This window comes from Chrysochloris asiatica, unplaced genomic scaffold (genome assembly GCF_000296735.1).
Source record: "Chrysochloris asiatica unplaced genomic scaffold, ChrAsi1.0 scaffold00090, whole genome shotgun sequence".
In the NCBI taxonomy this organism is placed as follows: domain Eukaryota; kingdom Metazoa; phylum Chordata; class Mammalia; order Afrosoricida; family Chrysochloridae; genus Chrysochloris; species Chrysochloris asiatica.
The window spans coordinates 5,359,247-5,371,060 of NW_006408608.1; the positions used below are offsets into that span (position 1 = coordinate 5,359,247).

An 11,814-nucleotide genomic window follows, 5' to 3' on the forward strand; every position below is an offset into this window, starting at 1 on the left:
AAAATGTGCTTTTGTTTGTTGTTGTTATTAGGTGCCATGGAGTCGGTCGCAACTCATAGCGACCCTACGAAACACTGCCGTGTCCTGGGCCAATTGTTGCCACGTTTGAGCCCATTGATGCTGCCACTTTACGAATCCATCTCGCTCCAGGTCTTCCTCTTTTTCTCTGACCCTCCACCTTACCAAACATGATATCCTTCTGCAGTGACAGGTCCCTTCTGACAATATGTCGGAAGTATGAGAGAGGAAGTTTGGCCTTCCTGGCTTCCAAAGAGCACTCTGGCTGCACTTCTTCCAACACAGATCTGTTGGTTCTTTTGGCAGCCCATGGCACTTTCAATACTCTCTTCCAACACTATAACTCAAAAGCATCAATTCTTCTACAGTCTTCCTTATTCACTGTCCAGCTTTCGCATGCATATGAGGTTATTGAAAACACCCTGCCAAAAGCGAGAAGAGGTGTGTGTGTGTGTGTTTGGTGACTGAGGCAAACTTTCTTTGAGCCAATGGAGCAGGTCTCCAGGGGATACAGAGAAAGAGATTTCATATCTCCCAGTCCAGCTTCTTTTCTTCACACTTGTCACTAACAGATTTATTTACACTGTTTATCATCTGCTCCCCCTCACTCTGCCCTACTGGAGAGTAAACTTCTAAGGGCTGTTTTTTTTGTCTGTTTTCTTCACTTCCACATTATTGGGGCCTGCACAAACCACAAACCTTGGCACATGGAGATGGGGGTGGGGGTGGGCCGTGGAGCCGGTTCCAACTCAGCAACCAAGTATAGGGTTTCTGAGGCTGTAAATCTTTATGGGAGCAGAAAGCCTCATCTTTCTCTCGTGGAACCGTTGGCAGTTTTGGACTAGCTGATCTTGAAGTTGTTAGAGTATAACTAATACCCCCCATTTGAAATATTTTAGTATAACTAACAGCCCCCATTTGCCATTTGAAATATAGCATAGTTCACCCTGCTCACTACCCCCCCCCCCCCCCCCCCACCTCACCCTATAGAAAAATAATAAACTTCTTACAGAAAAACCTTGAAGGCCAGAATGACCCAAGGACACCTGAACAAACAGGATAAAACTTAGCCCATCTATACAACCAAGATAAGGGTTTATTGGTGGGTGTACTCCCACTTACAGGATAAGGTTCTGCTGGAATTTACCACCCCAGCTGACAAGTCTGTGTGTTCTAACCGCTCTGTGTTTCTTGTATAAAACCCTGTTCCCCACTTCACTTCGGGGTCAGAGTGATTTGGGCTTGAGCTGACACACTGGCCACGGGCAATAAACTTTGCTCTTTTAAGTTTTCCGAGTTAAGTTCTTTCTGACTCGCATTGCTGCAACAAGGTTAGCAGCCCGACTCCTATTTACTACGCTGCCAGAGTGCCTTGGCACATATAGGCCCTCAATAGTTTTTGAATTAATGAGTGAATGAGTCTGAAGTTTTACTGCTCAAGAGATTACATTCTAAAGTGGACTCCTGGTTGAATGTAGGTTTTGGAATCAGTTCTGGGTTTGAATCCTGCTTGCCTCTGCCACTCACTACATACTGTGTGACTTCTACATACAGTAGTACTACATACTGAATGGTGACTTCACTTCCCTAAGCCCAGTGTGTTGTTAAGTGCCGTCGAGTCGATTCCGACCCATAGCAACCCTGTACAGGGTTTCCAAGGAGTCGCTGGTGAGATTGAACCACTGATCTTGCAGTTCAAATGACTTTGCAATCTGACGCATTAGCCCACAGTGCTACATCTGAAAAACGAGGAAAAACAATACTTCCCTGGCAAGATTATGTAGTTGTTAAGTGCCATTGAGTCGATTCCAACTCATAGCTACCCTGTATAGGGTTTCTGAGGAGCAGCTGGTGTGTTTGAACCACCGACCATTCAGTTCAAACCAACTTTGAGGTCCAGTTCATCATCTCACAGTGCCACACCAGGGAGAATTGATATAATGCATTTAAAGTGGCTAGCCCAGTAGCTGGGGCATAGCAAATGCTCAACAAACAGGAACAATTAATTATTTTTGAAGTCTGGAAACAAGCCATACAAACTATGGGAGTTCAGAGGACTAGATTTCTGCCTTTTCTTCTTTTGGGGAGGTGTGAATAAGGAAGACTGTAGAAGAATTGATGCCTTTGAGTTATGGCGTTGGAAGAGAATGTTGAAAGTGCCATGGGCTGCCAAAAGAACCAATAGATGTGTTTTGGAAGAAGCGCAGCCAGAGTGCTCCTTGGAGGCCAAGATGGCCAAACTTTGTCTCTCATACTTTGGACATATTGTCAGGAGGGATCAGTCACTAGAGAAGGATATCATATTTGGTAAGGTGGAGGGTCAGAGAAAAAGAGGAAGACCCCCAACGAGATGGATTGGCCAAGTGGCAGCATCAGTGGACTCAAGTGTGGCAACAGTAGTGAAGTTGCCAGGATTGGGCAGTGTTTCGTTCTGCTGTGCCTAAGGTCTCTATGGGTCGGTACTGACTCTATGGCACTTAACAACAACAACAACAGGGTGAGAGTCTTGGTGTGGCACTGTAGGATAAGCACTGGACTGCAAGGTTGGTTTGAACCAAAAGGTTAGCGGTTAAAACTCACCAGGGGCTCCTAGGAAACCCTGTACAGGGTTGTTGTAAATTGCAACTGACTTGAGGCACTTAACAATGACAGGGTGGGAAGAATGGATGCATCTGAGTTATGGTGTTGGAGAAGAACATTAAAAGTAGCACGGACTATCAAAAGAACAAAAATCTGAGTTGGAAAAAGTACAGTGTGTATGCTTCTTAGAAGCCAGGATGGCCAGACTTTGGTCATGTTATCAGGAGGGACCAGTCGCTGGAGAAGGACATCATGATTGTTAAAGTGAAGGGTCAGCGAAAGAGAGGAAGACCCCCAACCAAATAGATTGGCGCTGTGATAGGAATAATTAGGCTCAAGCGTAGCTGCAATTGTGAGTATCAGGACACTTTGTTGGTGGTGCTGTTGAGTTGGTTCAGACTCATAGCTACCAGGTATAGGGTGAGTTTGAACCGCTGACCTTGTGATTCAAACCGACCTTGAGGTCCAGTGCTTTGTCCCACAGTGCCACTTGGAGCCAATTCCTCCTAACAATAAGGTCTTGGTGTGCCCTATAGAAACACTGGACGGTTCAAACTCACCAGCTTTTCCTCGGAAACCCTATACAGGGTCACTATGCGGTGGAAGCAACTCGACAGCACTCAACAACACGGTGGAAAGAGGGAAGTGTATGGAGGCGGCTTAAGGTGAGCTTTGTTGTGTACGGATACGAGTTTAAAACAGTGAACAGGCCAAAACGGCTAGATTCGGGCAAAGAGTAGCAGGAAACTTGCGGCTTCAGTGGCTTCAGGGAAGGGGATTGAGTAGGAATGGGGTAGACCAGAGCTCTAGGCATGGCCTTCTTACTAGCAGTGTGCCCTCCAAACTCTGAGTCTGTGAAAGCAGGGTCGTCTTGAATCTGGCGCTCCAGGAACTGCTGCCATAATTGCCTAGAGGCCTTGGCCTTGGGGGCGGGGCAGAGGTGCAGAGGTGGGCCCTGGGGGCGGGTCCTAAGGGGTGGGTTCTGGAGGCGAATGGGGGCGGGTCCTAGGGCGGGAGGGTGGTGACGCGTAGACAAGGGCAGAGTCGGGGCGGGAAGGTGATGCGAGGCCTGGGCTGTGGCGCCGGGAAGGATCTTGTGGACTAGGCGGAGTGTGAGGCGGGTCCTGGGGCGGGGTGGGACACAGAGGCCCGGCCCGGAAGCGGCGAAGGCAGTCTGGGATCGCGGCTGTTGCCAGCTATGGACGATGCTGATCGGCAGCTGCTCCGGCGGTGTCGGCTGAGACTAGTCAGTGAGCTGCAGGTGGCCGAACTCTGGGACTCACTGCTCGGCCGCGGGCTCTTCACGCCTGACATGATCGAGGACATCCAGGTGCGCCACACCCCGCCAATTCTCCTTCCACTACCCTCCCCCCTCACTTTCGGCGCCACCCGCAGATTTCCTTGATGTTGAGTGGCTGAGCTGGGGCCCAATGGTCTGCGGCTTGCTCACAGACTGTACAGTTTCTAAATCACCCTGGTAAGGAAGTCTTCAGTAGAAGAAAGTAGTCAAGGGTCTAATTTCAAGTACCCGGTAGCCACATGTGGCTAATGGCTACTGTATGGACAGTAAAGATTAAAAACAACATTTCCATCATTACGGGAAGTTTTCTAGTGCTACCAGACATTATGTTGTTTGAGGATAGGCTGGTGTTTTCTGCCCTGTAATTCTGAGGAATTGTCCATTGTTGGGTCACAAGCAGGAGTGTTGATAGTGCAGTGGCTAAAAGCTTGGTTCCTAACCCAAAGGTCAGTAGTTCTACCCGCATCTGGGAGAAAGACGTGCCAGTCTGCTTCCATACAGATTTACAGGCTTGGAAACCCTATGGGGCAGACCTACTCTGCCTTGTAGAGTGGCCATGAGTTGGAATCCACTTGATGACCGTGGGTTTGGTTGCGGTCTCAAAGGACAGGTAGATAACTAGCATCCTCTCTCTGCTTCCAGTTTCAGTGATCAGTTTCCCCCATCCTGACATCTGTCTGCTGGCCTTGACAATTCCTCCATCTTCAGAGTCCATCCAGTCAATACCTGTGACCTATCAGTTCTCCCTCTCTTTGTTTCTCTGATCTGTTCTTTCACTTCTTTCCATTTCAGCTATACCATCTTTGTCTCCTCCTGACCATTTGTGCTTACTCTCATCTCTTGCCAACCCTGTCACAGGATGATCAATCTAAAAGACAAATCTGACTATATCATTCTCTTCTTACAACTCTTCAATGATCAATTGCTTGGCAGACCATGTGCAGGTCTTGCCCTTCATTACTGTCCTCCACTGCCTATTTGTGTTTCTGTAACTTTGCTCTTTACTTCCTAATGGTTCCAGAGTCTCAGCTAAGCCATTCCCTTCGAGAGGCCTTCCTGATCCTTCAGGCTGACTTGGGTGCCTTGTCTACTTGTATTTCTTGACTAGGTGTTTGTCCTTAGGAACTGAGACTGGTCACTGCTGTCACAATGCCAGCACATAGTAGATGTCGCCAGAATACTGTTGTTGAATGAATAGTCAAAGATCGGCAAGTGGCATAGACTTGGTTTACTTCTAGGCTCAGTACGTGGCCATGTGCCTGATTGCTGAGACACAGACTAGAGGGAAGATGAGGAACAAGTTGAGATGTACCAGAAAAGTACTTGGGTAATTGGTGCTATTAAATCAGCCCCTAATTCATGGCAACCCCGTGCACAGCAAAATGAGATGCTGACTGCCCATGATTGGTTGTGGATCAGACTGTTGTGATCCGTAGGGTTTTCATTGGTTGGTTTTTGGAAGTAGGTTGCCAGGCCTTTCTTCCTAGTCTGTTTTTGTCTGGAAGCGCCATTGAAATTTGTACAACATCATAACAAAAATCAAGCCTCCACTGAGAGATGGGTGGTGATTGTGCATATGGTATATTGGCCAGGAATCAAACCTGGCCTTCTGCGTGGAAGGAGCAACTTCGGCCATTGACTTACCACTGCCCACTTAGGTAATTAGTGCTCTGTCTTTCTTTCCAAACAGCGGGCAGGTTCTGGATCTCGGCGGGATCAGGCCAGACAGCTGATCACAGATCTAGAGACTCGCGGGAGCCAGGCCCTCCCTTTGTTCATCTCGTGTTTACAGGACACAGGCCAGGATGTGCTGGCTTCACTCCTGAGCACAAGTTGCGGAGCAGTACAGCGGGACCTGGAAGCCATCAGACTCCCCGACTATGAACTCGAACCATTGCGCCTCAACCCGGGTAAGCTAAGGTCCCATCCAATGAAACAGGATCCTTGAAAGCTGCTGTGAGGTAGCTGAGCTCAGGCCAGCGGTTTTCAGATCAAAGGTGCCCAGGCTGGTGGACTCAGACAGGGGAGGACGCTGTGATACCATTGAGTATCCAGAGTGGTTGGTGAGTGGGCCGGATGAGTGGCCATTGGGGAATGATCATTGGTACAATTAGGTGAACTGAGATCCAAGATTTAATTTTGTTGTTGTCTTTTTGAGTGCTCATAAGGGATGGGTAGAATATTCTGGAAATTTTGGTAGCCCCAACTCTGGACAATCAGTTTTGATGTCCTAGGTTTTGATTGAGTTTTTCTAAATCCAAGTAATTGTTTAGGACTTAGCTTTGAGTCTAGATGGATCGTGGGGACTAGTTCAGATCTGGGGTTAGTAAAGAGGGCTCCGCCTGTATCAGGCACCTATATACCCACACCTCCCCTCCTTCCCTCAAACAACGCTGCAAGGCAGCTACCTTATTGATGAGTAAACTGAAGCTCAGGGAGGTTAAATAATTTACCTAAGGTCATATGGTTGGTAAGTGGTGGAACTGGGGTATAGGCCTATAAGACTCTCTTATGTGTCTTCCCAGTCTGTTCACACTCCTCCTCCCCAAAAGGTGATGACTTCTATCACCATAGTCCCTTTTACTTGTCCTTGAACTTCAGCACAAATGGAATCCTCGCTTCTTTCACTTATCATTCTATGTGTGAGATTCATTAACCCTGTTTCACATACCAATAGTTCCTTCTTTGTCATTGCTGGATAAATCTGTGAAAAATCAACCAATTTTCATAGATTTATGAAATTTCCAAGACTTTGCAGAAGTTGACTGCCACCTCTTTCTTCCACGGAGGAGCTGGGGTTCAAACCACCGACCTTTCAGTTAACAGCCAAGTACTTAATTGCTTTACCACCAGGGCTCCTTCATTGCTGGGTTGTTGTTGCTGTTAAATGTCATCGAGTTGGTTCTGACTCATAGAGACCTTGTCTGGGGTTTCCGACGAGCACCTGGTGGTAGTCCAGTGGTTTGTTGCCATCCCGTTGGTTTGGACACATAGTGACCTTTACACTAGAAAATGAGACACTGCCCGGTCCTAGGCCATCCTCACACAATCATTGCTAAGCTTGAGCCCAATGCTGCTGCCACTGTGTTAGTCCATCTCATTGGGGGGGGTCTTCCTTTCCCTCCCTGACCCTCCACTTTACCTAGCATGATGTCCTTCTCCAGGGACTGGGCCCTCCTGCAAACAGGTTCAAAGTATGAGGGACAAAAGTCTTGCCATCCTGGCCTCTTGAGTAGTAGAACCCAGTGATTGTTGTTGTTGTTGTTAAGTGCTGTCGAGTCAATTCCGACCCATAACAACTCCAAGGAGCAGCTGGTGAGCTTGAACTGCCAACCTTGCGGTTCAAACAGCTTTGCAGTCTGGCGCATTAACCCACAGCACTACACCAGGAGAGTCTAGTGGTAGTATTCCTTATTTTGAATAATCTACAGTTTACTTAGCCATTCTTCTGTTGATGAATATGAGAGTTTTCAGTTAGGGATTTGTTTCATGGTAACATGCAAAGATCTAATTCTATGGTTGCCTATGTGTGTTAACAGTAATGATCGTGTTGGTTAACATTGCTAAGCAACGTTTGAAGTGCTTTATGTAAATGATCTAATTCAGTCTTCCCAACTCCTTGGTGAGTAGGTACTACAGTTTCTCCCATTCTCCTCTGGAACACAGTGAGTCACAAATAGGGAATCGAGTTGTGCCAAATCACATACCAGTGAGAAGTGGAAACAGGATCATAGTGCAGGTTTCCTTATTCTGGATGTTCAGCTGTATGGCCCCACAGGTACCCTGCACTGTATTTCATTTGTGTTGCTTCTGTAATGGCCTAGCCTGTACATCTCTCTGACTGGGGATATGTTTCTAGAAATGGAATTGCTTGGTTAAAGGATGTTGTTGTTAGCAAGTGCGGTCAAGTTGGTTCCAACCCATAGCAACCCTGTGTAGGGTTTCCAAGGAGCAGCTGGTGAGCTTGAACTGCCGACCTTACAGTTCAAACGGCTTTGCAGTCTGGTGCATTCACCCACAGTGCCACACAAATCTCACCAGTCATGAGTAAGTGAAGATGGCCATTTTGCCAACAGTGAGAACCAACATTTTTTTCCCAATGTGATGGGCAAAAAGTGGTATTTGTTTTCTGTGCAGAATAACTGTGATTTTGGACAACCCGTGTAAGCAGAGAAATGAACAAACACCTGAGGATGTTTAGCTGCATTTGCATGAGGAAGAAGGCCTATCTTGGAATTGCTCAGACATTTGATTATGATGTGGTGAAGGAAGCAGGTGAACTACAAAGTCCAGCTGTTGCTATCTGGTTCTAGAAAATGTTGAGTTGAGTCATTTAGGACCAGGAGTGTAGACTTGAAGCTTCCTACCCTTTTGTGAGGCATTTGATTTCCTGTTCTGAACACATATTCCTTGTAGGAGCTTAAATCTGAAGGGTGAAATAATACAGCAATAAGATCACTTTCAGTGTGTTTATCACTTTACAATGGCATATACAACTTTGGCTTTCTCAGGACATCAAAGCCACCTTGTACAGTAGGGGCTAGGATAAGCCTCTGTGTTGCTACCCTGATGAGCCCCTTGTTGTTGTTGTTGTTAAGTACCGTGGAGTCAGTTCCGACTCATAGTGACCCTGCACAAGGTTTCTGAGGCTGCAAATCTTTACAGGTGCAGAAAGCCTCATCTTTCTCTTGTGGAACGGCTTGTAGTTTCGATCTGCGGACCTTGAGGTTAGCAGCCTGATTCATAACCACTATGCTAGCAGAGCTCCTTAATGAGCCCTTCAGGAGCGGCCATTTTGCTTTGTGGATCTTTCATGTTCATCCAGGGAATGAACAAATTTCTCAGTAGTGGGTAACAGTTATATTTTTGGGCTACAGTGGAATTTCGGAAATGAACATTGATTGAAAAGTCCAGAGACATCCAAATCACAGAGTGATGATGGCCACTCCACTGGACCATGAGAAACAAGCATTCTTGTACAGTTGAAGGAGGAACTAAAGTTACAAAATCATGATTGGTTGAAAGACTATCAGAGTCAAAGGCAGGATAGCTAATAGCAGAGACTTAGCAGGGATTGTTGTTGTTAGGTGCCGTTGAGTTGGTTCCAACTCATAGCAAACCCATGCACAACAGAACGAAACACTGCCCCCTCCTGCACCAACCTCACGATCGTTACACAATTACACGTTACACGACCTCACCACTGCAGCCACTATGCCAATCCATCTCATTGGGGATCTCCCCTTTTATCGCTTACTCTCCACTTTACCAAGCATGATGCCCTTCTCCAGGTGACTTATATATATATAAAATTATATGTATATGTATATATAAAATTATATATACATATACATATAATTTTATATAATTATATATATAGGATTATAAAGGAGCTCTGGTAGCGTGGTTACGAATCGGCCTGCGAACCACAAGATCAGCAGTTTGAAAGTACCACCTGTTCTGTGGGAGAAAGATGAGGCTTTTTGCTCCCGTAAAGATTTACAGTCTCGGAAACACTAGCAGGATTCAGAATCGACTCCACGGCTCATAACAACAACAACATAGGATTATAAGACTGTTTAAAGGTACATAATTGCAAGTGGACACGCTCTTCAGTTTATTATAGGATGGCCACAGGACAGTAGCAAGACAGGTTTTTTAAAATTGCTTTCTCAGTCATCTGGTCCTGAGGGTCCATTGTAAAGATTTATTGGTAATGCTGTGCATCAAGTTCCTTTGGGCATTAGATGTTGCATTTTGCATCTGTTTGATTGTAGAGGAAAAATTCTCCTGGGAAGAGATTGTGATTTTCTGCACCTGCCAGACTATAGAGAAAAATGAACATCTCCTTTAAGGGTATATGATTGGTGGTGGTGGTGGTGATGTGCAACAGAGTCGATTCCGACTCATAGCGACCCTGTATAGGGTTTCCAAGGCTGTAAATCTTTACAGGAGCAGAAAGCCTCATCTTTTCCCTGCGGAGCAACTTTCGAATTGGCAACCTTGTCTGGTAGTAACCCAGCTCATAACCCACCAGGCTGACAGGGCTCCTTAAGGGTATATGATTAGATTGGCACAGAAGTTAGAGGAACTGCTGTCAGAAAAAGGCAACTATAAAATTCTACACGGAATCTAGACTCATGTCAAGACTTTAAGATGGAGTTAAGGTGTTGCTTTCAGATCGCTCCATTTACACACGCCTAGTGCCTCAGATTTTAGACTCTGATACAAAACCTCGCCTAAGGACCTACTGGATGCTGGGCCCCACGAGTTGTACAGACAGCAAATATCTGCTCTTCTGGAGCTTCCGTTATGCCTTTCTGTTCTAGAATGTCACATCAATGGGGTCACGCCATAGGCACTCCTCTGTGTCTAATTTGAAATCTCAGCATAATATTTCGAGATTTTTCCATGTCTTTTTATATTACCAGCAGCTTGTTCTTTTTGAGGCTGAGTTGTGTGTTTTTTTTTCCTTATGTAGCTGCCATTGTTGTGATTAAGTACCATCAAGTCAGATCCGACTCATAGCCACCCTGTGTAGAGTTTCCGAGGAGTGACTGGTAAGTTTGAACCGCTGACCTTGTGGTTCAAACTGGCCTTATGGTTGAGTGCTTATTATGTAGACTGGAGTACCACAATTTGCTTGTCCACTAATTTGTTGCTTCCAGTTTGGGGCACTTGGATTAAGGCATCTTCGGTGAACATTCTTAGCCAAGGTTTCTGTGCCTATATACATTCATTTCTTATGGTTCTAGACCAGGGAGTGGAATTACTGGTCAGACGATCAGTGTGCGTGTTTAGCTCTGTTGTTGTTATTAGCTGCTGTCAACCCACACTCACAAGGACCTCATGCGCAGTGTAACAAGCATCACCCAGCCCCGTCCCATCTTCATGTTCAGTTGCATATCACACCGTTGTGACCCATAGTTTTCATTGGCTGATTTTTGGAAGCAAATTGCCAGTCATTTTTTCCTTGTCTTTGTCTGGAGGCTCTGTTGAAACTTGTGTAGCATCATAATAACATGTAAGCTTCCACTGACAGACGGGTAGTAGCAGCACATTGGGTACATTGGGCAGGAATCGAACCTGCGTCTTTCACAAGGAAGGCGAGAATTCTACCACTGGACTACTACTGCCCCTCAAAAAAAAAAAAGCCTCTGGTGCCTGTGACCAGGGTGGTGAGGGGACATTAATGAGGAGCAGCATGGGGGAAAGGCCCCTGTGCCATGGTCCCTCTGGGAGAAAAGGCAGCAACAGTGACCCTGCAATTTGCATTTCCCCAGGGACGGCTCAGTGCACCAGCGTCTCTCTCTTTCACGTCTGATGGTGTGTCCTGCACTCAGAGTGCTGTAAACTTGTTTTGTATGATCGAAATTGTCTTACTAAACAGATTTCATAGTTAAAAAAAAAAAAAGCCACTAAACACTTCCTGGTATGGCACTGTGGATTGATGTGCCAGACTGCAAAGTCGTTTGAACTGTAAGGTTGGCGGTTCAAGCTCACCAGTTGCTCCTGGGAAACCCTATACAGGGTCGCTATGGGTCGGAATTGACTCAACGGGCACTTAACAACAGCAACAAACACTTCACCACGGTGATCCAACTACTTGACTCTCCCACAGGCAGAGTCTGAGGGTTCGTGAGAGCCTGCTTCTCTTCGTTCATGTCAGAATTGTCCTCACAGCATCCCTCATCTCGTCCTCCACCGAACCCTGGCATTCATGGTTTCCCTCTTTCTCTCTCGCTCTCTCCAGGTACTCCAAAATGGGGAAGAAATGCTGATTTGGTGAGTCTTCATGTGATTTGGAGCTAGTTGCTGTGACTTGGGGCTTTTACACTATCCATTCCTCAGGCCCTTCCCCACAGCTGTATTGTGACTTGGGGCTTTTACACTATCTATTCCTCAGGCCCTTCCCC

At 46.3% G+C, this 11,814-nt stretch overlaps 1 protein-coding gene across 1 annotated transcript in view; it reads left to right on the forward strand.

The window, feature by feature from the left end:
- The first annotated feature begins 3,796 nt into the window (after positions 1 to 3,796).
- The window catches only part of CASP9 (caspase 9, apoptosis-related cysteine peptidase), a 25,208-nt gene continuing 17,190 nt past the window's right edge, over positions 3,797 to 11,814 (forward strand). The window contains exons 1-3 of the mRNA XM_006866419.1: positions 3,797 to 3,928; positions 5,589 to 5,808; positions 11,652 to 11,683. Of these exons, the coding sequence (XP_006866481.1) occupies positions 3,797 to 3,928; positions 5,589 to 5,808; positions 11,652 to 11,683 (384 nt within the window). The remainder of the gene's footprint in view (positions 3,929 to 5,588; positions 5,809 to 11,651; positions 11,684 to 11,814) is intronic.